General features: G+C 40.8%; 1 protein-coding gene and 1 long non-coding RNA gene across 2 annotated transcripts; both read right to left on the bottom strand.

The window, feature by feature from the left end:
• Positions 1-675: 675 nt before the first annotated feature.
• On the bottom strand, positions 676-14,420 carry LOC140538973 (5-hydroxytryptamine receptor 2A). The gene is made up of 4 exons (XM_072661554.1): positions 14,319-14,420; positions 12,255-12,692; positions 8,019-8,219; positions 676-1,973 (listed from the first exon to the last, which is right to left on the bottom strand). The coding sequence occupies exons 2-4, from the start codon at positions 12,577-12,579 to the stop codon at positions 1,108-1,110; spliced, it is 1,392 nt and encodes a 463-aa protein (XP_072517655.1). The 5' UTR covers positions 12,580-12,692; positions 14,319-14,420; the 3' UTR covers positions 676-1,107.
• Positions 14,420-26,231, bottom strand: LOC140538976 (uncharacterized). The gene is made up of 3 exons (XR_011977809.1): positions 25,997-26,231; positions 21,562-21,632; positions 14,420-14,451 (listed from the first exon to the last, which is right to left on the bottom strand). It is a non-coding gene; the product is annotated as an uncharacterized lncRNA (long non-coding RNA).
• Positions 26,232-27,402: the final 1,171 nt, after the last annotated feature.

Genomic DNA, 27,402 nt, shown 5'->3' with positions numbered 1-27,402 from the left:
TTTTTCAGTCTTCAGTTGGATCATTTTCTGATTCTTACCACTCAAAGCATCCCAAGCACATTCAAGGTCTGGTCTCTGGGATGGTCTGAGAGCAGTTGTTTAATACCCAGGCATGGCAAGCTGCCACTGTTGGGCCCTTGAGCAAGGCCCTTCACCCTCTCTGCTCCCCAGGTGCCGCAGCGAAGCCTGCCCACCGCTTCCGGCACGTGTGCTCACTGCCACGGTGTGTGTTTGCTCACTAGTGTGTTTGTGTGTGTTCACTGCACAGATGGGTTAAAGGTGGAGGCCAAATTCCATCTTGAGCTTCTTGTTCAGCTTTTTCTACCCACAGCATTGGGTCATCTTCTTTACTCTCTCAAAAAGAAAAGCTTTAAGTGATGTTAATCATCTTTTGCTCATGTTTTGAACTTTAGTTTTGGAATCTTCTGTTTTTCAATCATTTTCCTTAAACGTCTAATGCAAGTGGGTTATCTTACATCTGATCTCCTTAGCAATATATTCTCAAAATTAACAACTTATACTTAATAGCTGGTTTAGACTGGAAAGTAAGGGTGGTCTCATTTGTTTTTACACCACTGTATGAACACACGTCTCTGAGACAGCATTAGTTAGTTAGCATTAGACACATTTGACCCCCAAGAACATTCAAATGATGAAGTGAAAACGCTGTTATGCTAAAGGAAACAAAACACTCACACTGACTTTATTACAGACTCAGAAATGTCCACTTGGAGGCGCTGTGACATTACAAAAGACCACTGTCATCTTTTTCAGGATGCATACCTGAAATAAAGTTGAATCAGGTATGTATGGAAGTTGAGAGGGGCCAGACTGTCAGAACTTTGGGTTCTAAACATGTTTCCACTACAATGAATGATTCGATCAAAGCGAGTTCATGGAGAATGAAGTTTTACAAACACTGCTCTGAAAGAGCAATTCAGTGTGAATAACTGTACAAGTCTCGGCCCTTGCTAATTATTAATGTCTCGCTGTGCGTGGACGTACATCTACCAGCAAGCTGAAGAAGAGCAGGGAATACACTAGTAAAATACAAAGCAGATTCCTAGTGCTGGGTCAGGTTCTACCAAAGGTCCTTGTTTCTACCAATCAGACACTGCTGATGTGTTCTGTGGGGCTGGGAAGGCTATTAATACTTCCTTTCAGCATCTCATCTGGTTGCTTATGCACCTGGTTTTCGTTAAAACTCTTGATGTATGCTGGCAAGCCGTTCCCGTTGGTGTCAGTGAAGCTCCTCTCGCAGAGGATGGGTGTTGGCGTGACGGAATACACCTGGCAGGCTGAGGTGACCAGAAAAGGCTTTGTCTGTTTGTTATACCTGCAGTGCAGGTAGCGGGAGAAGGCATGGCGGTAAGTCTTGTTGAAAAGAGTGTAGACCAGCGGGTTGACTCCAGAGGAGACGTAGCCCACCCACACAAAGACATCCATCAGCCTGAACAGGTGCTTGCTGCAGTCGTCCCGGCAGACAGCAACCAGCACATTGGTGATGAAGAATGGACACCACATCACTAGAAAGAGGAAGAAGACCACGCCCAAGACCTTAGAGGCCCTGCGTTCGTTCTTGACGGCCTGCGCCATGCCTCGCTTGCCTTGTCCTCGCAGAGGTGCGCCCTCGTGGCCTGTTAAAGGGGAGCTGAGGGGCTGGCCGGCTCCTTTGCTCTGGGTGGTGGATGGTTCCTCATTCAAGAGGCTGATGCCACTGACGCTAGGCTGGGGCGAAGGCTGCCTTGGGTTAGCTTTACTATAGCAACTGCGGTCACGGGAGATGGCAGCCGTGTGCTCCTGGAGGACCTTTATGGTCAAGCAGTAGCAGACCACCATGATGAGGAGCGGGACAAAGAAAGCCACGAAAGAGCCCACCAGCACAAAGCATGGCTCGTTCAACACGCAGCTGCCGTTCACAAACACCTTCTGCTCGTCCTGCAAGCCAATCACTGGGATGGGCGAAGAGACAACTGGAAGCACAAGAGCAGAAAGAAGCAGGAGAGGGAGTGAAGGCACAAACAGAGACCAAAAAAACTGAAGATAATAAAAACTCAACCTTTAGCCATCGGAAAACAGAACCGGCTCTGGAGCAATAGTGGAAAACCATGAAACCATGAAAGGGTTATGGCAGCCCTAAATCTTAGACCTTAATTAGCTTGTTAGGACTATACTTGTTCACAATCATTGTTGAGAAAAGGTCAAGTGATGCGAAAGCTTTATAAATACTCTTGTATCAACTGCTGGCTCCTCTCAGCAGCTGCCTAGCACAATATTTGATGCCCGCAACGCAGGAGAAGAAGCCTGTTGCATTCTGGAAACAAGTCCTGTTGGCTGATGAAGTTAGAGTAGATATAATTTCCTGACTGTAGATAAGCATGGGTGCATTCAGAGAAAAAAAGGGGCTTGTGAACATTTTACTGGTAGAGGTAGGAATATATTCAATTAAATATCAGAAAATCCTGAAAGCACCATCTGTAAAAACTAATAAACAAACAAAAAATGGCTGAAAATGAAAAGAGCATAGCACAGTACAGCATGCTAACGATTTTAAACACCTCATTGATGCATCATGGATGATTCTGAATCAATTCACAAATGTCAAAAAATCTATTTACTGAATGTTAATTGATAACCTAATGTTGACAGACTGCAAATAGTGGAATTTGGACAGTTTGTAGCGTACACATAGATTAATGAGCAATCCGACCGGCATCTTCAGCTCTAGTAGGCAGCAAGTACAACTGGGTGTATTTTGTTGCTGCCAACCAGAGGGCCCTCCAGCAAGCCAAGTGAACGTTTCTAACCAACTCAGAAAAAGGAAAGCAAATTACTCAGTTTCATTTAAAAACTTTTAAGGATTTATGTCTGTATTCATTGTCCTTGTGAACCAGGGCTTTTGCGCTATGTTGCGCTCTTTGGAGCTGAGATACAGCAGCGTCCCGTCTCTAAGATATTGTACTGACACCGTGATCCCCACACTCTACAGCCAGATCAAAACTGAAGTCATGGAATCACTGATGGACATAGATTGCCACAGAATCTCATGTCGCCATAACTGGGCATTTCATCACTGATGAATGGCAGCTAGCTTCTCACGCTCTAAAAAAAGAGCAGTGAGTGAGAGCAACACGGGTGCATATCTGGCTGGCCTGTTTGAGAATTTGGCAGAGGAACGGCAGATCACTAAGAAAGCTTTAGTGTGATTACGCTCCAACATGGCTGCTGCTGAACTTGGTAAATTCCTGCATGTGAAATGCTGTGCTCACATAATAAACCTGGGCTCTCCGAAAGCACTCAAGTTGCCCATGGTGTCAAGGATACTAGGGAGGGTAAGATGTATTACTATGGTTTTCCACTGCAGCCCCACTGCATACCCGTCCAGCTGACTTGCCACATCGCTTCCATTTCGTATAATGTACTAATGTTCCTTTTCGTAAAAGTACCAAGCAGTCACACAATGAAAAACAAAGAAATCCTGTATAGGAAAAAAAGATGCATCAAGATACAATCACAATAGTATTGCAGCTCTCTGAATCGTAATCGAATCAAATCATGATGTGCCCAGAGATTCCCACACCTAAGGGAAGGTTCATGGGAGACAGCCCAAGAATGTCACAAAACTAGAAGCCTTTTGCAAGAAAGAACAAGTGAAACATCCCCCAAACAAGGACTGAAAGAAAAAGCATTTACAAGCTGTAATGCTTGACTGAAAGCAACATGCAAGGTGGCCAACCCCCCCACTTTTACTTTCTTTTTATACTGAAACTGTAAAAGATTAAAATAAAAATGTTATTTTGCGAAAAATCTTGTTTCATCTTCAACTTTCTGCATTTTGTAAATCAGGTCATTTTATTCTCAGCTATTTACAGTAACAGAATTTTAGCCAGTGCCCAAACTTTTGCATGTCAGTGTGGTTAAGGTAAAAAAAAAATGTTTTAAATATTGAATCATTGTTTACTGGCATATTCCTAGTAAACTGTATATGGTGGGTGTATTTGATAAATGGTCATATAATGATTTTATAATCCAGCAATTCAGAGTAAATGAAACGTTTATTAATAATAATATTATTATCAGCAGCAGCAGCAGTTGTAGTATCTGGTAGTATTACAGAAAAACTCTCACTGTAATTACTTTACTGCAGAAGACTTAACTTTCAGAGAGATATGATTCTTTTCCACCTGAATACCCTTAAAACTATCTTTTAAGAGTTTTTAAAGGCAATACATGTTCAAAAAGTGCTCTATGCACTGAATGTCCTGTTTCTTCAGGCCAAGACATCTTAAAACACATGATGCTAGTAGGGAGCAGAACCAAAACGCCTGCAAGCCCGAGCAGGCCATAATGGCTACTCCTGTCAGTGCCACTTAGAGCTGTTTCTCCAGGTAGAGATGCAGAGAGTGTCTCCAACAGCCCTGGGACGTACACAGGAACAGGTTCCGCCTGCCAGCCTGACTGTTCTCATTAGCTAAAAGGCCGAAGCTTACATAAGACAAAATAATGGCAGGCATATGGGGGATAGTGGACCAATGGCCATGTTTGGTTCTAGGTTAATTAAACAGCTGCTTGTAGTTACTGACCTTTGGGAACACAGTATTGCTTGGCTTGGACTTGGGCTTTGAGGGTGCAGTTAGACTTTTTGAGCAGTATATATATATATATATTTTTTTTTTTTTACAACAGCCTAATTTTTTTCCAGCAGTATAACATATCAAATATAATTTAGAACGGTTGTAGGTAGAGCATATGGTCTTACCTGAGGATATATACTGGATCTGGTTATGATACACAAATTACAAAATGTCTATACATGAGCAGTAATAGAAATCACATATTTTAACCACAACCCTGAAACAGTCGATATCAAATTTGTGTGGCAATATCAAATATGTAACATGCATATAATTCTGGATTCCCCTCCCAAAGTATTATATCCCTTCATAATAAAGGAGCAACAAAGTCTATAAAAATATTGTTTTGTGTTTTTGTGGATTTTTTTACTGATGTTTTTCCCCTAAATAACTTTACCATGAGCTTAAATACAATACAAAAGTATTTTTTTCAAGCTAATAAATAAATAATAAGTTCCTTTTTTCCATATAATCTTTTGCTTATCTTTAGCCAAGGCAGTCAAAAGTATTCACTCACTCATCCAAATCATTGAATTCAGGTGTTCCAATCATTTTCATGGCCACATGTGTATAAACTAAGCACCTAGGCATGCAGACTGCTTCTCCAAACGTTTGTGAAAGAATGGGTCGCTCTAAGGAGCTCAGTGAGTTCCAGCATGGTACCGTGATAGGATGCCACCTGTGCAACAAGTCCAGTCGTGAAATTTCCTCACTAATAAATATTCCACAGTCAACTGTCAGTGGTATTATAACAAAGTGGAAGCGATTGGGAACGACAGCAACTCAGCCATGAAGTGGTAGGCCATGTAAAATGACAGAGCAGGGTCAATGGATGCTGAGGAATATGGTGCACAGAGGTCGCCAACTTTCTGCAGATTCAACTTTCTGCAGACCTCCAAACTTCATGTGGCCTTCAGATTAGCTCAAGAACAGTGTGTAGAGAGCTTCATGGACTGGGTTTCCATGGCCGAGCAGCTGCATCCAAGCCTTACATCACCAAGCGCAATGCAAAGCGTTGGATGCAGTGGTGTAAAGCACGCTGCCACTGGACTCTAGAGCAGTGGAGACGTGTTCTCCGGAGTGATGAATCACGCTTCTCCGATGCAATCCAATGGACGAGTCAAGGTTAAGCAGTTGCCAGGAGAACGGTACTTGTTTGACTGCATTGTGCCAAGTGTAAAGTTTGGTGGAGGGGGGATTATGGTGTGGGGTTGTTTTTTTCAGGAGTTGGGTTCGGCCCTTAGTTCCAGTAAAAGGGACTCTTAATGCTTCCAGCAGACCACAAGATTTTGGTCAATTTCATGCTCCCAAATTTGTGGGATCAGTTTGGGGACGGCCCCTTCCTGTTCCAACATGACTGCGCACCAGTGCACAAAGCAAGGTCCATAAAGACATAGATGAGGGAGTTTGGTGTAGAAGAACTTGACTGGCCCACAAAAACTTCTAACCTCAACCCCATAGGTCACCTATGGGATGAAATAGAATGGAGACTGTGAGCCAGGCCTTCTCTTCCAACATCAGTGTCGGACCTCACGAAAGCGCTTCTGGAAGAATGGTCAAAAATTCCCATGAACACACTCCTAAACCTTATGGAAAGCCTTCGCCAGAAGAGTTGAAGCTGTTATAGCTGCAAAGGATGGCCCGACATCATATTAAACGGATTAAGAATGGAATGTCACTCAAGTTCATATGCGTGCGTAGGCAGACGAGTGAATACTTTTAGCAATATAATGTATGTGCACTATATGAACAAAATTACTGGGACACCTACAGACATCCCATTCTAAACCCATAGGCGTTAATATGGAGTTGGTCCCCCTCTGCAGCTCTAACAGCAGGTTTGGAACTCTGCAGACCAGTGTCAGACCCCACTCTGTAACTTGGTCTGACACTTTGTGGCTATTGCTGTGTTTATTTCCACTGTGTTCACTGCTGTTGATGGTGGAATATCTAGGAGGGAAGAAAATTAACCAACTGACTTGTTGCAATGGTGGCATCCTATTAAGGTACCACTCTGGAATTCAGTTAGCTCTTTAGAATGACCTATTCTTTCACTCAAGTTTGGAAAGGCAGACTGTTTTCTGACCTGTGGCAATCTGACTGAATTCAATGAATGACCTGAATTCAATGAATAAGAGGTGTGTCCCAATACCTTTGTCCATATAGAGCATGTTACAGCAACATTATGTAGCATTTTACCTTAAAATACCAGCCTTTAAATCATTGTGATGCTCCTCTGATCTGAAATAGGGAGAATAGCATCTCTATTGTTGCCACCTAGGGCTCAGGAAGGCTGCTAACTGTACTACTGTACTACTATGTGAAACATGCAGCACAACACTTACGAGAACTATGTAACATTATGTAATGCTACCGCCTTTACCGCCTCAGTCCACATGCTGCATTTCACTCTTAATGATTGTTCTGTAGATTGAGCTTGTGCAGAAATGTAAGTATGTAAACTCCACTTTCCGACTACAGGGAGAGCCCTGTACCATACAATTCTTGTATAATGCTGCTTTTACTAACAAAACTAGATGCAGCAGGACTATGTTTAATTCTCAATAAACATCCATATTAGCTTCTCATTTTAGCACCTTACAGACATTTTGTATTTTGGTTATTATAGTCAGATTCAATATATACTATAAGTGAAAAAGAATTCTTGGGTAGTGCAGCCGTGTTGTCCCTATCATCAGTTCAATCTGGGACTTCCAGAGAGCTCTCTCTGAGTGGGTAGGATGACCCTCCCTCTCCCTCTGTTACTTAGCACAATGCTATCCAGTGTGGGCGTCTGTTAGGTAATGTAACAGAACGAGCAGGTAGTGCTCTCCTTCAAGTGCATTTAGCTGTTAAATGATATTGCATTATTTAAAAAAAAATGGTCTGGCTTCCCGTTACTCGAAGGAAGCAGTGCTGGTAGCATCCTGAGATTAGTGGAGCCCCAAGTCGTGGGTAAGAATCTCTAAAAATGGAAGTCTCTGGAAATCAAAAAGGAAAAAAGGCATTTCTCAAATATCAGACATTATTTAGCTGCTGGCTAAATAAGCCAAAAAGACCATGCAACATGCCACACCAGTCATGGAGTGGGCTGAGGATCGATCACCAGATGTCAATTAAAATGGGACCATGCTGAAAAACATCAAGGCCATAGAAAGACCTACAAAAAACTGATGGACACTCAAAGTTGTCTCTTTGTTGGTTTTCCAACTGCTTTTCTGGGTGTCAGTGATCATCACACATCATCAGTTCCTTCAGTTCTTTTTGACTGCCCATGTGCACCTTTAGAAAGAACCACTGAGTAAGATTTAAAGACATGATTCTGGAGAGCACATCATAAATGTTACTAATCATATTCTCTCATAACCATCATCATATCCTCACCCATGGAAATGGTCCAGACTACTGTGATCTTGGCCATGGCCCTGCAGGGGGAGTTGGAACGGCTGTGCTGGATAGGGTTGCGGATGCCAATGTAGCGATCCAAAGAGATGGCACACAAATGCATGATGGAGGCCGTGGAGAAGAGCACATCCAGGAAGATCCACATAGGGCACAGCACCCGAGGGAGGGGCCAGGAGTAATCTGAGGATAGGCACACAGAGTAAAACCTATGTAGAATCTATATAAATTCAGTTAAATGGAAAGACATAGTATCATATTTCTCAGAGAGATACGGTACGTGCGTTACGTTTCTTGTGTGCTAGCCAAGTCTCTGAGCTTTTTTCCCTTTTGGAAAGGCGTACTCTTGCTCTTGTTCTGACCCTTGCATTTTGAGTTTTCTGCTTTTCTGTATTTTGCCTGTTTTGTAGATCCCTGTTGCCCTTGTTTTTGCACTCGGAGCTGTTTTTTTTTTATTATTGTGTTCTGGATCTCTGCTCAGGCTCTCATTAAAATCTCGCTCACTCACTTGCTCTTGTATCCTGCCTCCATGAGTGAATCATTACACGAGGCTAAAAGACTACAGTCATATGTGTGGGCACAAGCTAGATATACTCAGTTCGATATGCTGACCCATACCTAGCTTGAAAAACAGGGGAAAAGACTACACATCTTCGTTTCACTCTTTAAAGAGCATCTTCTTTAGTGTGCTTATTTAATTAGCGGCATTTGCTGAGGCTTCTAATGTAGATTAATCATTTAGAAGAATCAAGAGATGTTTCTGGCTATAGAAGTTAGCTGTAGTAGAACATTCAGTTTAAATTAATAGAATGAGTGACTAACATATTCAAGAGTCTTGAGATACTAATTGTAAGAAAATGTTTTAGTTTTTTTTATTCTCTGGATTTCTGTATGAATGGCTACTAAAATGTGATCTTCAACTTAAGTAACAATGCCAAATATTAGACAGCTTCAAAACAGGTCACATTATACACTGCTATTATAAACGGTTATTCCAGCTGTGAAGCATGGTGCAGGTAGTATACCTTGTATGGTGTGGGCCTACTTTGCTGCCTCAGGGCCTGAATGGTTTGAGATCACTCTGAGGTCAATTATTTTAGTTGCTTAAGGACTTATAAGAGCGAATGTTAGGGCATCTGTCTGTGATCTAAAATTCAAAGGACTTTGGGTCACGCTGCATGACAACGAACAAAAGTAAATCGATAACAGAGCAGCTCAAAAAGAAGAAATTCCACATTTAGGAATGGCAGAGTCCTGATTCGAAGCAGGCTGTTCGTGCAAGATGTCCCAGAACAACCTCAAACAATTTTGTGCAGGGGACTGGAGCACGATACCTCCTAACTGCTGTGCAGCAGCAGATCAGCAGCTATATATATATATATATATATGAATTATATCAAAACAAATGTATTTGTATATTTGTATAGCTTTACAGAATCAGTAAGAGGACAGGTAAAGGATATAGGTTATAGTTCCATCACTCTAATACACTAGCAAAACACTTGATGTGTGTTGTTAACTGAGTAAGACTTGGGCAGTGTTTCCATTCAAATTTTTTGCCAACTTTAAGCAAATCTAGAAAAATATGCAAATTTGTGCAAATTCCTAAGCATGACATCTCATCAGTGCGAGTTAAGGGCCGCGCTCCCCATGCATAGTGCATACAAAGGAGGGGATGGAACTTTTATTAGCTCAAACCTCTGTGTTTCTTTTCATTAACCTGATTTACCTCATCAGCTAATGAGCTAGGCCCTAATGAGCTGAATTTTGAGCTTTAGACGGTCGAGCTGTGGCCCAGAACCCTGTTTGACAGCCCTGACATATGAAGTTCTAATCACTTTGTAATAGCCAACTGTATTTAGCAGCACTATAACGTTTATTATGTAAAACATGCCAGAACAGAGAGTTAGTCACAGTAAATAGAAAAGACAAAACAAGCGGATAAAAGTGCCCAACTCCCACACAGAGAACTGTTCAGTACTGTAAAGAGTAATAAGAAGTAGGTACACAAAGGTACACTCATTTGAGATATTCAGTGTGTATGAGTGGAGAGCGCACTCGGCATAAACAGATTCATATCACTATATTCAATTAGTGTCCATGGAGATTAAACACGATAGTATGTTAGTATACAGATCTAATCTACCACATGCCACTGCCATCCGTTTATGTTCACCTTTCGTCCACTCTAAATGTGGGTCAGTGTGTAACTAAACTATGTGGTAACGGTGGAATCTTGACAGAATGGAGCAGCCTCGAAAACCAGATATAGGTCATCGCTGAGAGACAAATACATTTACTTGTTCAAACATGACAGCGATGGCCGAAAGGGGTACTTTACTCTCTCTCAAGACTAAAGCACTGGTCTGACACAATAATGCTCACTTTCCCTATGGACAACAACCTTTTGGCTTCAGTGTGAGTTTTTACCACTGGGTATACCTAACCTCACATTACAGTTTAGTATTTGTAATGAATACACACAGATAATTCCAACTAGGGCTACAAAAGATAGTGTTTCCTAATCATCCAATATCGAACTCTGGGTTCCTGCCAAAGCAACAGCTCAGCAGAATTCTCACCTGATAACCTTTGCAGTTAAGGGCTAAATAAGTTAAATTCGAAGTACACCTATACCAAGCCCTTACTTTGCAACTAACAAGACGTGCCAAATACTACAATAACTTCAGGGGTCTTGTGGAATCCATGTCTGTGGATCAGTGCCATTTGGGTGGCATGAAGGGGACTGTAGCAGACACTCTTTTTGTTGTACATAACACACATACGTACATATCACGCAGGTCATAATAGGAGAAAATTATTTAACCATGCCAAATGTTCTTTGAATTGTCATGATTCAATACAGAACTAAAACCTTAACTAAAATAACACTGAAGAGTGTAATGCATAGCGATCTAAGTGACACGGAGAGTGTTCGAAGCGGGAAGATTGTCTTCAGAGCTGTGGCCCAGTTTGACACTCCTGCTCTAACCAATAACTGAAAGTTTTACTGTTCATCACAGATGTTCTTTGAGCCAAAAAAACCCCCAAATATTTTGTGTTATTTAAATATTAAAGCAAAAGTATAAGAATAATGAATGTTGCTGGACTGTTTGTTGGTTTTGCTACTACATCATATGTAAAACAAATAATATAAATAACACTTAAACTTTAACTAACTTTATCACTTCATCACTCATGCAATCACTCTTTTAAAACAAGTGTTCGCAATACTCACTATTTAATATGCAGAAAGGGCAAGTGCTCACTATACTCACTATTCAGTATGCAGAAAGTGTATGTGTTCACTATATTCAGTATTCTAAAAGTGCAAATGTTAATTATACTCACTATTCAGTATGCAGAAATTGCAAGTGTTCACTATACTCACTATTCAGTATGCAGAAAGTGCAAGTGTTCACTATACTCACTATTCAGTATGCAGAAAGTGCAAGTGTTCACAATACTCACTATGCAGTATGATAAAAGAGCAAATGTTCACTATACTCACTATTCAGTATGCTAAAAGTGCAATTGTTCACCATACTCACTATTCACTATGCTAAAAGTGCAATTGTTCACCATACTCACTATTCACTATGCTAAAAGTGCAATTGTTCACCATACTCACAATTCACTATGCTAAAAGTGCAAATGTTCACTAAACTCACTATTCAGTATGCTAAAAGTGCAATTGTTCACCATACTCACTATTCACTATGCTAAAAGTGCAAATGTTCACTATACTCACTATTCAGTATGCTAAAAGTTCAAGTGCTCACTATACTCACTATTCAGTATGCTAAAAGTGCAAATGTTCACTGTATTCACTATTCAGTGTGCTAAAAGTTCAAGTGTTCACTATACTCACTACTTAGTATGCAGAAAGGACAAGTGTTCAGTATACTCACTATTTAGTGTGCTAAAAGTAATACAAATGTTCACTATACACACTATTCAGTATGCAGAAAGGGCACGTGTACACTATACTCATTATTCAGTTTACAGAAAGTACAATTGTTCACTACACTCGCTATTCAGTATACTGAAAATACAAGTCCCCACTTTACTAACTATTCAGTATGTTGAAAGGTGCAAGTGTTTACTATACTCACTATTCAGTATTCTAAAAGTGAACCAGTCAATATGTTTAAAGTGCAAGTGTTTAGTATACTCACTATTCAGTATAATAAAAGTGCTAGTGTTCACTATACTCACTATTCAGTATGTTGATCAATGAAGCTGGCATTACTAGGATGCCAACAAGCATGTCTGCCACAGCCAGCGAGCGCAGGAAAAAGTTGGTGGCATTCTGCAGCTTCTTCTCCAGAGACACTGCCAGTATCACCAAGATATTCCCACCAACAGTGAAGAAGATGATGACCAGAATGATCAGGGCAGGCCAGTTCTTCCCTTTAGCTGGGCAGCTGTCCACATATCCCCATGCTGAAGAGTTGGATCCGAAATGGCTCTGGTTTAAGGAAATGGTACAGTGCAATGAAGCCGTAGTGGATCCAAAATGAAGCGTCCCAGGATCAGCCATCTTAGTTTCAGTTCTCTGCAGCTGCCAGGGCTTTAGGAGGCCATGTGTGAGCTGGGGTAACTGTTCTCTCTGGGTGGTCTGAGCTGCTTATTCTGAGTTTATGTGGTTCATACCTAAACAGAGAGCCATAGAGCCTGGATGAGCGATCATTAAAAGAGAACAAACACACATGCCTGTTCACAAATAAACAAACACAAGGGGCTGTTTTCTTCACTCATATGAAGCCTGGTTATGTGCTGAGGAAGTCAGTAGAGATTCTCTTTTAATTAGAGGAGCAGGCTTGCCCTTAGAACATTTATCATTGGCTATGACAACTTTTCTTATGGGATCTAAACTCACCTTACCACATTTGTGTTTATAAGTAGAGTAGTGATTTTTGCAGTATTGATTTCCAGAAAAGAAAAAACATTCTTCAAAATTTTGCCAGGCTTTTGCCATTTTTTAACACTGAAATCAAGCAAGGCTAAAGTGTACAATCAAACTTGTCAATACAAAATTTAAATTAAATGTAAAGATAATTAATGCATGTTTGGCAAAAAAACTAATTAGCATGATTCATCACTTACCCTTTAAGACATGGGTGGTATCTGACATGTGATTCCTTAGTTTACACCAAGACATGCCAGGCTAATGTTGCTTACAAACACTGGACTTGGCCGTCACCTGTCTTACCTTCCTAGTGTCGGGAGCATTGCTAGTGCTAAGGGGAGTTACAAATGGATGGGTTAATTAAATGTAAACATAATTGGCAGTACCAAACTGGAAAGAAAAAGGGAAAAATAAATAATAAACAAACAAATAATGAAAAAAAAACTTCCTTCCAAAACCATCTTTATTGGTTTAGCATAGGCAAACGCTGTGGTTTTGAACAGGCTGTGACTTACTTTAGTGTATAAACACAAAATAAACATGAGTGTAGAGCTGAATTGTTGGGCAGCTTTGGCATCTATTTGTCAAGATGAGATTGGTGACAGTCTAAGTGCAGCGTTTGTTAGCAATGTTAGCCTAGCATCATTGACATTAAAGAAGCACATGTCACATACCAAACATGTCTTGGCTGATGACCTTTAGAAGGTTTTTTACACTTCTACTTCAGACATCTCTATTACAAATATGGTTCATTATGGAACCAAAAGTGGTTCCTTTATGGCATCTATCAAAGAACCATTTGAAGCACCTTTATTTTTAAGAGAGTGTGTATTAAAACATAAGTACTTATGGTTCTAGAGTTTTCATTTGGCCATAATGTCCCTTTAGATGCAAGATTTAATGACTCCCAAAGAGTCCCAAAGAGCACAATGCCCTTGCTTTCTCTGGATGGGAAGGATGGCCCTCCCTCTCCCCCATCACTCAGCACAATGCTAGCTGGTGTGGATGTCTGTTACCTGATGTAACAAAACTGGCACTTCTCAAGTGTGTTCTCCAAACATGTTCAACTGTCCAGTGACACTGCATTAGCAGCAGCTTGAAAAGATGTAGTTGTCTGGCTTCATGTGACTCTGAAGAAGCACATGCTAACCTTCACCCTGCCAGAACTGGTAGCAATGTGTGATAGAGGGAGTCCTAGCAAGTAGGTGGGAAATAACTAAATAGGGGACAAGAATAGCAAAACTAACTAATATCGAAGGACTAAGGGTAAATCTGTGTTTAGAAAAATTACCCTGATTACAGGCCCATGTCTGCAACTGCAGAGTAATTAGTGAATGAATGGGGTGTAAACAAAACATCAAGTCAATTACCTGATAAAGCCTCAAACCTCAGTAATATCAAGGCCATGATTCCACACACATTTGACATGTGCTTACTCAGAGCCAGTTTCTGTTGACTACTTCTTGTTATGGTCTGCTTATTCCACATGCCAGCTTCTCCAGCCTACATAAGAGACAGAAGACAAGCAGAAGGATGGTTCAACTCGACATCAAAAATGAACAAATACAAGCATTAAATCTGTTGGTTTTGAAATCCCTTTCCCAAACAATCAAATTCCCCACAGGTAGTGGCATGCCTAACAGGAAGTCTTTCATTTTTGCATGGGTGAGCTTTCTAAGGACCACCTTTGCAAAGCTAATGGGTCTCTTCTGTAGAATACTTTTAATGATGTAGAATATATTCAGGTTATAGACATCAACTTTGATATCCCCCAAGCTCAAATGCAATTTTGCATGGATTTTACTTCTTCTTCTACTTGTTATGTAAGGTATTAACACAGCTGTACCAGTGTTTGTATCACTGGCAGTTAAGACAAGCACAGCTGTTCAGAGCTATACACTAAAAACTGATCGTTTCAAAACGAATGGTAGTTTTGCAATGCACTACACATAAACTTAAATATAGCAAATGCAAGTGGATAGTGGTTCCCAACCCTGGTCTTGTAGGAATGAATGGATTTTAGTAGTTTTCTGCTCAAACACACTATCTTTAACTAAGTAAGGGCTTAAGTTAAGTAGTTAAGCAGGATCAGGTGCATTGGGAGCAGGGTAAACACTAAAATGTGCAGGACAGGAGGTCTTCCAAGACCAGGTTCGGAAAGCACTGCTTCACAAAATAGCTCCCTAAGGAACCATCCACTAAAAGTGCAGAAAAAGTGTTTTTTTTTTCTAGTGAATGGTAAATAAATAACCCTTTTTGGCGGTTATTTGAAGAGTGTACTGTACTTCAACTGCACAATCAAATTTGTCTATCTATGAACCTATGAAATGATACCCTTTCCAATGTATTTAATCAGAACCCTTAACCACATAGGTGCACCAGTCAGGCCCAAGTGATAGCAGTCACCAGCAATGCCATTTGTGACTCTGAATGGCATGTGTAGTGTTGATGGTGTAATGGCTCTTAGATCAGTAAATTAACTTTGACAGATGGGGAGAAAGCTTAAGGCGCCCAAACACATGCACAGATGTTTCACTGTAGTGTCGCAAGAAACAGATCCGTTGTGAAAAAGACACATTTCATTACAGGAAGCAGTCAGAATGCTGTTTTTTGAGCATGCAGCCCCCCATAAGTGCCCAGAAGGGCCACCCTTATGCGAGCATCCCTGCAGATGCACATCCGTCCATCATCAGGCTGGATCTATGGCATTATCTTAAAGAAGCGTGTGAAAACAAACATTAGGAATAATGAATGGATGACATTATGTAGCATATTTACCTTAACAGCTTCGAAATCATTGTGATGCCCATCTGACTTGTAATAGGGAGAATAGTGTCTCTATCTTTGCTACTCCACAGCATGCTGCTAACTGCACTATGTGACTCTGGTAAAGCAAGCAGGACAACACTCAGAAGAACTGTGTAATGCTGTGTAAGCCAAGTCATATTTGTGTAAAATCCTGTTATATTAAGCTTCCTCGTCAGTCCACATGCTTCTTTTACTTCAAATACTGATTCGGTATTTCCGAGCTTGTCCAAAAATGCATATAAAAACACTTTTGGGCTCAAAATCCAGAGTGACTTACATTTTAATCATGCTGAACAGCTAGGTGAATGTAGTGTTAGAAGTCCAGCCCAAGGACCCTTATTGGTCTAGTACCACTATGCTATGCCAAGCCATTTTCTTAGTCTTCTAGACCTCAACTTGGCCTCCACCTTTCCTGTTAACTGACATTTCTTCATCACAATCAGAACTGAAGAAACAGCTCCCAGGGCTTTGCTGTCTGCTTCTTACCTTCTACCTGCTTTGTGAGCATTAATTGTTTTAATGTTCAGGGTACTAGGCAGCTGCTTAGAGGAGCCCATGGCTGCTGGTTGTTGGGTCAAGTTGTTGGAACAAGGAGTCAGACAATTTCTAAAGCTTTGAAAGTTGCATCACCTGGCTTTTCACAACAATGACTGTGAATAACCTTTGTGAATTGCCTTGTTCTCTATTATACTGCCTTTTTCACTCTACAAATGTATACAATAAAAATACTACACCAATCTTGCTGAAATTAATGTTTTATCTTTATACATTTTAGAGATCAGTTCATCTTCTACTCTCTTGGCTATTCACAGTAAATGTGTCAAGAACAGATGCCCCATCATTTTATCAGAAGAGAAACTAGTGGTGGGTGAGGGGCATCTTCTTCCAAGTGAGCTAATAGTCTTGGGAATGAATGCTTTGTGCTAAGTAGGATAACTGTATGCTGTTAAACAACTTGACCTAGACCAATGTTCTGCAGAATCCATGGGTCAGAGCTTCTCTTCATAAATTGTCCTCAACTCAATCAACAAATAGTGTGACACCTGATGAGACCATGCAAATTACCACTGATAACCAAGTTGTTTTTAAACAGGTTCTCTTCTTCCTCTCCCTCCAGCGAGTATTCATTGGGGCTGATGATTCGATGCTTGAGAGAGGCCAAATTTCACTTAGTCACCTCTTATCTGCCCGTCTTAAAATATGCGCTGCTGGAGTGCGCAGAAACATGCCCATGAGCCAGAGGAGAACATTTAAATATTTCAAAGTAAGCGTCAGAAGGAATTAAGCTGAGGAGAGGTGAGAGTGTCCTTCACGTTTAGAATGTGTCTCTAAAAGACCAAACTTTTATATTTATCAGGATTGTTACAGAAAGAGTGGTGATCTGAGGGCAGATCCCTTCTGGCCATGTAACTGTGCATGCGAATGCTGAGGCCAGATCAGTCCTAAATGTCACCTGGAGATCCCTACTGAAGTCCTCCTGGGGACTCAGCATTGCTGAAAAGCACACGTCTTCACATTAAGCATCACAGACCAATTCCAGCATGTCCATAGCATTCGCAAAACATGGATGATGTTTCCCACCAGTGGCCAGTGTTGCCAACTTAGCAACTTTGTCGCTATACTTACTTTTCAGACCCTTCAAGTGACTTTTTTTTTTTTTTTTTTTAGCGACTAGCGACAAATCTATCAACTTTTTCTGGTGTTATCTGAGACCTTTGGAGACTCTGAGGTGAACACACATCATCTCCAGTTACTGTCCTCAGCAGTGGGTGCTACCGTGAGCCCCGTCTCACAACACTCACAGCGCTCAGTCTCACAGTCAGAGCAGACCCACACCGCTCCACATCCGCACTGCAAATGAACTGCGCATGCCCAAAGCCGCCGCTGACCCCGCCCCCTATTTACAGAGCGGGATGTACAGTGGGGGAAAAAAAGTATTTAGTCAGTCACCAATTGTGCAAGTTCTCCCACTTAAAAAGATGAGAGAGGCCTGTAATTGACATCATAGGTAGACCTCAACTATGAGAGAGAAAATGAGAAAAGAAATTCTGAAAATCACAGTGTCTGATTTTTAAATAATTTACTTGCAAATAATGGTGGAAAATAAGTATTTGGTCGCCTACAAACAAGCAAGATTTCTGGCTGTCACAGACCTGTAACTTCTTCTTTAAGAGGCTTCTCTGTCCTCCACTCATTACCTGTATTAATGGCACCTGTTTGAACTCGTTAACAGTATAAAAGACACCTGCCCACAACCTCAAACAGTCACACTCCAAACTCCACTATGGTGAAGACCAAAGAGCTGTCGAAGAACACCAGAAACAAATTTGTAGACCTGCACCAGGCTGGGAAGACTGAATCTGCAATAGGCAAGCGGCTTGGTGTGAAGAAATCTACTGTGGGAGCAATAATCAGAAAATGGAAGACCTACAAGACCACTGCTAATCTCCCTCGATCAGGGGCTCCACGCAAGATCTCAGCCCGTGGGGTCAAAATAATCACAAGAACGGTGAGCAAAAATCCCAGAACCACATGGGGGGACCTAGTGAATGACCTGCAGAAAGCTGGGACCAACGTTACAAAGGCTACCGTCAGTAACACACTACGCCGCCAGGGACTCAGATCTTGCAGTGCCAGACGTGTTCCCCTGCTTAAGCCAGTACATATCCGGACGCGTCTGAAGTTTGCTAGAGAGCATTTGGATGTTCCGGAAGAGTATTGGGAGAATGTCTTGTGGTCAGATGAAACCAAAGTAGAACTGTTTGGTACAAACACAACTCGTTGTGTTTGGAGGAGAGTGAATGCTGAGTTGCAGCCAAAGAACACCATACCAACTGTGAAGCATGAGGGAGGCAACATCATGCTTTGGGGCTGTTTCTCTGGAAAGGGACTAGGACGACTGGTCCGTGTACATGAAAGAATGAATGGGGCCATGTATTGTGAGATTTTGAGTGCAAACCTCCTTCCATCAGCAAGGGCATTGAAGATGAAACGTGGCTGGGTCTTTCAGCATGACAATGATCCCAAGCACACTGCCAGGGCAACAAAGGAGTGGCTTCGTAAGAAGCATTTCTAGGTCCTGGGGTGGCTCAGCCAGTCTCCAGATCTCAACCCCATAGAAAACCTTTGGAGGGAGTTGAAAGTCTGTGTTGCCCGCCGACAGCCCCAAAACATCACTGCTCTAGAGGAGATCTGCATGGAGGAATGGGCCAACATACTAGCAACGGTGTGTGCCAACCTTGTGAAGACTTAAAGAAAATGTTTGACTTCTGTCATTGCCAACAAAGGATATATAACAAAGTATTGAGATTAACTTTTGTTATTGACCAAATACTTATTTTCCACCATTATTCGCAAATAAATTCTTAAAAAATCAGACAATGTGATTTTCTACAGGCCTCTCTCATTTTTTTAAGTGGGAGAACTTGCACAATTGGTGACTGACTAAATACTTTTTTTCCCCACTGTAAATATAAATGCGTCTTCAGAGAAACACATAACACAAATAAATCACTGTATTTAAAAATAACCACAAAACAAATATAAAAAAAAAACGAAGTAATTAAGTGTCTCTTTTAAGGTCACTTTGCTGGTCCCAAGCCCGGATAATGGTTGGGATGAAGGATAAAGGTTGAATGTAGAGTAGCAGTTTCCAAATAACAGTCTTTATGTATTTTTTATGGATTTTATGCAATTTATGAAGAATTTAGAAATGATTTATGTAATGTGGGTCTAGACAAAGCATTAAAGTCATGAAGTTGTTTTGGGAAGTGACGGACTATTTAAATAAAAAAAGAATCAACAGAAAATGTTCATTTATTCAGAGTTCATTTGTAGTTCTATCATATTTAGGGTGTTTTTTTATTCTTTTTTTTTGTCTACCATAATGTTATTCCTTTATTTTACAGCTTCAAATACATGCAAATGGATAATTATGCAAATAAGGCAATGGCGTCATTTAGAGACTTCTAGCAACTTTTAGGCCAGCCAATATCTACTTTCCTTAATGAGGAGTTGCCCACAGCCCTGCTGTTGACACATCATTGACTATGCCTTTTTGCTTTTTGGCTTGCATTTTCTGCTCTCAAAAACACATAAGGGTTGCTCTAAATGGCTGCTGAATAGTTGTCTGAGAGCACAGATAATATATCCTGGCATCTGTACTTAAAGGGTAAACTTCAGGGTTGTGTAAACTCTAAACTTCAGTTGTTGCCCAGTTGTATAGCTGCAGAACAGATCCATGTACATGAATCAAGCACATCATATCATATCTAAGAGGTTTTAGTGTTTACATCCAGTGGCCTGCTAAAGTTTGGGCAACCCTATTCCGAATTTCTGTTATTGTAAACACCTTAGCAAGTAAAAGACCTGCAAAAAAAAAGGCCATGGCAAAACCATCAGCTTGCACCTTCTGAGGTAGTCCTTTGTAGGTTTTGAGATGTGCTCTGGATCATTATCCTGCTGTAGAAGTCAACAAGCTAAGTAAAGTCTAAGACTTTGGTAAAGATTACCCAGGGCTCAAATCCTATGCATGGTGCTTCTTTCCTTTTATCACTCTAAACTTGTACAAGACATAATAATAATACTATTATAAATAATACACTATATAATACAAGAAAAATAATACACTAATCTTGCTTAATATGTGGATCTTTAACCTGATGCTTTTTGGAGATCTGTTTATCTCATTCTCTCTTATGGGATCTTTACACTAAAAATTATGTCCCCACCCAAAGTCCAGCTCAGTTACTGGCCCACAATAAGAAGGAAGAAGCTGAAGTCGTTTAAAGACCCTCCAGGAGAAGGTCCAGGTTACTCAGTGGCTGAATAACTGTGCTGTGATCAAACAAGGTGTAGGAAATGAAAAGAAGAAATGGGCACGTGGCCTCCAATAACAATGAGAGCACGTGGAATGAACTTGACAGGTGAAGAGAGATGGCTCTCTCAATACAACATCGCTGACTAAGGAATGTGACATCAGTCGAGGCAGGTAAGTGAAGAGACATCAGCAGTGGTAAAGTGTTTGATTATAACACTCAGAGACAGACGATGTCACAACCACAGCCTGGACTAGGCCTTGGAGGAAGAGGCATTGTGAATCAAGCTCTTAAATGGTGAGGGCTGATGTGTGACCCACCCATGTGTGTCTCATTACTCCATAACATATCAGCTTAACAACATGTCAACAACATCTTAATAATAAAACAGAATAAAATGCCCAGGGCTACAAAGGTTAGAAACTGGGTAACAACTGTGTAGATGAATGTGGGTGATTGTCGAATATCAGCAACCCAGGAGACCCAGGAGATATTGAGCCATTATTTACCTGTTTGCCACTTGGGTTAGGTAAAGGTGCTCTCGGAATAGCCTGCAGCTAAGCTAAAGGAATTTCAAAAGAGCAGATTAAAGAAATCAAATTCACATGATTTATCACGTTCCCTAAACGAAGTCAATCGGCTAAGCCTTAGCTTAGCATCTCCAGTTCTAAACGGAAGTAGTAAACTTCAGATATCAAAAATGTCTTGGCTGATAAATCACTGTCATCTGATTTTTCACCAAACTATTTCTTTAACCTTCAAGCTTACTATTCACTGAGTACTGTGACTTCTTCAGTAATTATACCCTACTATCCAGCTAATCGGGTATCCGTCTGATCTTTAGCGTTAGATTCTTCCACTACTCCTTTTCTCCAGATGTGAAGCAATAGAACACAAAATAAAGCAAGTACGGAGAAAAGGACAGTTGTAACGTCCTTGCCTGAAGAACATTTTTGCTTAGGGTCTTTTCGTGACCAAACATACTTACTGTGCTTATTCACTTTGACAAATCCAGACATATCCGAGTCAGTCCTCTGTCCTGACTGTCTTATGCTTTCTCTGTGAAAAGAGCAAATGAAAAATGAAATTGACAGCTTAAGCAGTTCACCACTCTATATTCTTTCATGTGACACTGGGAGGCATCTTTTTGCCATCTCAATTCTTGCAGCTTTTCATTTTTATCCAATACAAATGCTCCAGAATGACCTAAAATTAGATACTTTTACACTGACTTTCAGCGAAAGTTGCATTTCTTTCCTTCCCCAGTTGTTATTTTGGATTTATGATGTTTATTTTTTTATGGGACAGCGACAGTATGTTAATCTGTAGCTCACCATTGCCTCATGGGTACCAAAGCCTCATGGGTTTGACAGAATCTGGGTTTGACCTTGTATCCTTTTTGCATTTTTGTGCGTCAATGATCTCTCTGTTACTACAATACCCAGCAAGCATCACACAAACATGCCATATAACCACGGATAACGCCCACACGGCCATTAAAAAGTCACTCATGTACAACTGATGTAGAGGCTAATAACTACACATGATATTCAGCTTTCAAGCAGCAGTGTTAGCTATATTGCTTCCTCCCACCTTCAAGATACGCCTTCAGAAGGGTTTTTTCCCCTCCTAGTCTTGAAACCATGAAATCTCACTCTCAAGACTACTGTGTTTGTACTACAGACAGACAACAAAGCATTTGAACAACAGATGCAGCACTGGTTAGATTGCTCAATTTGGTCATAGCAGCCCTTAAAAAAAAAAAAGAATCATAATGCCGTAGTAGTGGAATGTTGCATGAGGGCAAGATGTACCCTGGATCACCAATCTGATTCCTCTCACTCAGTTCAACAAAACAAATGAACCTGAGCATGTTTTGTGCACAGCTGGGATCAACAGTAATCCTCTCTTACTGTTGGTCTATCTATCTCGAATTTCTGGTGAAACATCAAACCACAGTTGTTGTCTTAATTGAACGTTCCTCCATACATGAGTGTGTAGAGTCGTGACAGCTGAAGCATCTCCAAAGTCCAAAAATCATAGTGATCAGTAACAGACGAGTGCTTAAACGGAACCATCCCTGTGTACAATTAGACCAGAACATATCTATTCACATTTCATATCCAATTATTTGGACCATGAGTGCAAATACCAGCAAAATGAGCTTAAGGCATCTCTAAGGCTACTATTTTTAAACCAACAGCCCTAGATGACCCTAACCATGGCCACAAGCAGCATATAGCTTCAGACATCTTAAATATCCGGAAAGTTTATTCAGTCTAGTGTCTTACTACTAGGTTTCATGCTTGTGAAAAAGACTATTTTCCTAAGATCAGATTTGTATATTTTCTTTTTTATACAGGCTACTGTAAGATGCTATTTTCCCCTCTTGAGGCTTGTCATTTTCCAGTGTTTACAACGAGACTGTGAGGACCACTCATTTAAATACAATGACTAATAGAGTGGCGTCTGAAAACCAATATTTAAAAATGTGTGAAGGAATACAGTAACACAGTGGAAAGCATGAATATTAATGTGGTCATTGGCAGCCTTCCAATGTTTGGGATGCATTCTTTGTTTATTTCTGTGAGAAATATGAGAAAGCGTTTCAACTAACTTCTTAAATGACTGTTCTCACGATTCAAGTCATACGTCTGATGTTCTATTGTATGTCAAATGTCATTATGTTAAACCCTAGTGTTTCAAAGCCTACGTTTCCTACAACTGACGCCACAGATGGACGTGACCATTTTCTGACTTACTGTCAACTTATTATTCATGACTGAGCTGTGAAAACTAGCACCTGCCGAAGACACAACTCATACATTAAAAACAATGAGATAAATGACGCATTTATGACTTTATTGATCTTTATTGTTTCACACTCCAGAGATCCACATGCCTTGTTTCGGTCTTATGATGAAAACGCAGGCATGCTCACTAAACTAAACATACATTAGAGATACTGTCGCCGTCATATCAAAACCTCAAAACTAGAGATGGCAAGATAGCAAATCTCCTTTTCTGATACTCATATTATTAGGTGACCGGGACAATGAGCACCACCAAGCCACCGCCATTCTTTTCTTTTATGCAATGCTGTCTTCCTCCTCCTGACATTCCATTAATCCATGGTTTCATCGCTCCAACACACTATTTGGGATTCTGTTTTGTAGAGTGATAAAACAAAACTGGGACTTTCAGACCTATGGATCAGCACTATGTCTGGAGAAGAATAAATGAAGCATTAGCTGAAAGGAACACCCTGCCAACAGTGAGGCATGGCGGTGGCTCAGTGATGTTTTGGGGCTGCTTTGCTTCCCCTGGCACTGGACACCTGCAGTGTGTGAAAGGACACCCTAAGAGAAATCACATGCCTTCAGTAAAGAAGCTGTAGCTTGGGCATTATTTAACCTTCCAACAGGACCGTGATTCTAAGTTCTCCTCAAAATCCTTCAAGGCCTGGCTTCAGAAGAAGTCCTGGAAGATTCTTGAGTGGTTGTAACAGTCACCCAAACCAATTCTGCAAATTCATGAAATTTAAGATCAGTGATGGAAGAACCTGCAAATCTATTTGTGAACCTAGAAAAATGGTCATGAATCTAATTAATGCTTCTTTATATAAACAGTTGCTATGGAATTTGTCTGAAATGAAATCTGCAAAATCTTTAAGAAAGTTCAAATGTATTCATTTTGATTTAATATTCATTTCACAATTAAATGAAAATCTAAATGTCATTTATAAATTTACTATAATTATGTCCAAGAATCTATAAATCTATTACATATTTGATTGGGATTTGTAAATCTAAGAAACCTTTTGAAAAAACAAACCAAATCAAAACCAAATATGGAATTTCAGCAATTTTTTTTGTTTTGATTTCTTGGTAAATTATGTATCTAACATAATTTTGCTCACAAATCTATACATCTATGAAATGTTTATTGTGGAATTTATAAACTTAAGAAATGTTTCTCACAAATCTACAAATCTGTGAAATTCAGCTATGTAGTTTATGAGTTTTAAACATAGTTTTAGACATAGTTTTGCTATATAATTTTTGGAATCTAAGATAATGTGACTCAATAATCTACAATTCTGATTTGTTCTACTGCAGAATTTATTAAGCGAAGAAAAATTCCCTCTAGAATCGAAGAAACCTTTGCCTGTACAGCAGTCTATGAACAGTACACCTTTTCCCCTCTGTTCGGCCTCATCCTGTGTTACAATAAATTCTTTAGTGGCTGTGTTTAGGTGATATTTTTACATATTATTTATCCTTATTTTTAGGTTTCGTACATATTACTGCTAGTCATGTGGCCTGACATCACTGGAATAAAGCATTTGCGATGTCTGGACCCTGTGCCACAAAGTCAAAACCTTTCTCTTATTCTTCCTTAAAACACTTCACGACAAAACATCTTACTAAGAACAGAACAAATATTGAACTCTTGCCTGCACTGGAGTTTGTGTTTGGTCAAACCGGACAACTGCTCTACAAAGAAGATATGTGTATGATCAGGAGCGCCACAAAGAAAAAGCTGACTCGCTCAAGGAAGTACTTCTGTTGGTAGAACTACACTTCACTTGATTGCACAGCTTTACTGAAGCATGTCCTTTCCAAAGAAACGCACGCAGCTTATCAAGCGTTATGAAAAACCTCCATCACCTCAGTGTACCTTCTAACCTCTTTTGCACCTGTAGTGTGAAAGAAGGCCTGTGGGTATAATCTCTTTAACATGTCTACTGAAATTGCAGCTTAAAAGCACTGGCAGGATTGGTGCTCTTGTAAAAAAAAAAAAACAACAACAAAAAAAAAACGGTGCGCCAGGTGTCTCCTCAAAATGATCCTTTAGTGAACAAACGCTTCAGCTTTTATCAGACGGGCACAGGAGATTACACCAGTCTCAGTCAAACTCGCATGAGCTGAAGAGGTCTTGTCTTAGAGACGTGCGGCTGGTGGTGGTGTGAAGTGCCAGTCTGATCTAAAGGGGTGACTATCACCAATCACCTGCAGGTGCAAACGTAAATGCAGCACACACACACACACACACACACACACACACTGTATCTTCTCTATCTTTCACAAAAGCAGAGGTGTGTAGCACAGTCAACTGATCAGGCTATTTCACACAAGCCTCCACAGACATTCCCAGAATGATGTATGAGATATAAAACATGTGCAGTTAGTTATTTACATCAGTCTCTTCATTACTGCGAGTATTCCAGGTACAATAATAATAATAATAATAATAACAACAACAACAACAACACAGAGCAGTGTTCAGGTTTCTCACCAGCCCACAGCCTGACCAGCAGAGCTGGTTCAGAGACTGGACATTTAAATGTATAAACAGCCGAGCTGGTCAGTGTAATTTACAGGAAAACGTTACTTAAAAAAGAGCTGAGATATGAAGTTTACCTGAAGGATAAAACCGCCCCACGTATCCGTCGTGAGCTGATGTTAAAGATGTTAAAGATTCTAAAGATGCTAAAGTTTTCTCTCAGGACCTCCTTCAGTCAGTCAGCGCTGAACGGCGGCGGCGCCTCAGGAAGGAGCAGACTTCCACCACAGTTACTCTCGACAGGCGAAAGTCCCGTTCATTAAAAACACGGAAATGAACGAACGTGATGAAGAACAGCATCGTCTTACAGGGCTGAGGGAATCACGCTGAGCTGTGAGTGGAATTTACTGACAAACCACCGTCTGATGTCCAAAGAATTACAGCGAGAGAGAGAGAGAGAGAGAGAGAGAGAGAGAGAGAGAGAGAGAGAGAGAGAGATAGAGAGATGGTGGTGGTGGTGGTGGTGGTGGTGTTGAAGGGAGGGGGGTGAGATAAAGAGATAGGGAGAACTTGATTTACCAGAGTAAGTCACATTACTTCATGACAGAAAGGCAGAAATAATAAAGTAGAAATAATATGAATACATGTCACAATAAATCCACTCTAATATATAAACAAATACATCCTAGAATGAGAGATGAGGAACTGACAGAGAGAGAGAGAGAGAGAGAGGGAGGGAGAGAGAGCTGTAAACCTAGTGCCACATGATTAGTGGCTGACTGATAGACAGACAGAGTTGTAGACAGATAGATAGAAATGAAATAAATCAGTTACCAAATACATCTACTGATTGACTAATAGATAGATTATATTGCCAAAAGTATTCATTCACTCATCCAAATCATTGAATTCAGGTGTTCCAATCATTTTCATGGCCACATGTGTATAAACTAAGCACCTAGGCATGCAGACTGCTTCTCCAAACGTTTGTGAAAGAATGGGTCGCTCTAAGGAGCTCAGTGAGTTCCAGCGTGGTACTGTGATAGGATGCCACCTGTGGAACAAGTCCAGTCGTGAAATTTCCTCACTAGTCAACTGTCAGTGGTGACAGTCACTGACAGCAACTCGGCCACAGAAAATGACAGAGCGGGCTCAGCGGATGCTGAGGGTATTGTGCGCAGAGGTCGCCAACTTTGTGCAGAGTCAGTCGCTGCAGACCTCCAAACTTCAGATTAGCTCGGGAACAGTGCCTAGAGACCTTTGTGGACTGGGTTTCCATGGCCGAGCAGCTGCATCTCAGCCTTACATCACCAAGCGCAATGCAAAGCGTTGAATGCAGTGGTGTAAAGCATGCCGCCACTGGACTCTAGAGCAGTGGAGACGTGTTCTTTGGGGTGACTTCTCCGTCTGGCAATCCGGGTTTGGTGGTTGCTAGGAGAACGGTACTTGTCTGACTGCATTGTGTCAAGTGTAAAGTTTGGTGGAGGGGGGATTATGGTGTGGGGTTGTTTTTCAGGAGTTGGGTTCGGCCCCTTAGTGTCAG

This window comes from Salminus brasiliensis, chromosome 18, assembly GCF_030463535.1.
Source record: "Salminus brasiliensis chromosome 18, fSalBra1.hap2, whole genome shotgun sequence".
NCBI classification, from domain to species: Eukaryota; Metazoa; Chordata; class Actinopteri; order Characiformes; family Bryconidae; genus Salminus; species Salminus brasiliensis.
Note: the sequence above shows the minus strand (reverse complement) of the source record. Positions and strands in the feature narration are given on the sequence as shown.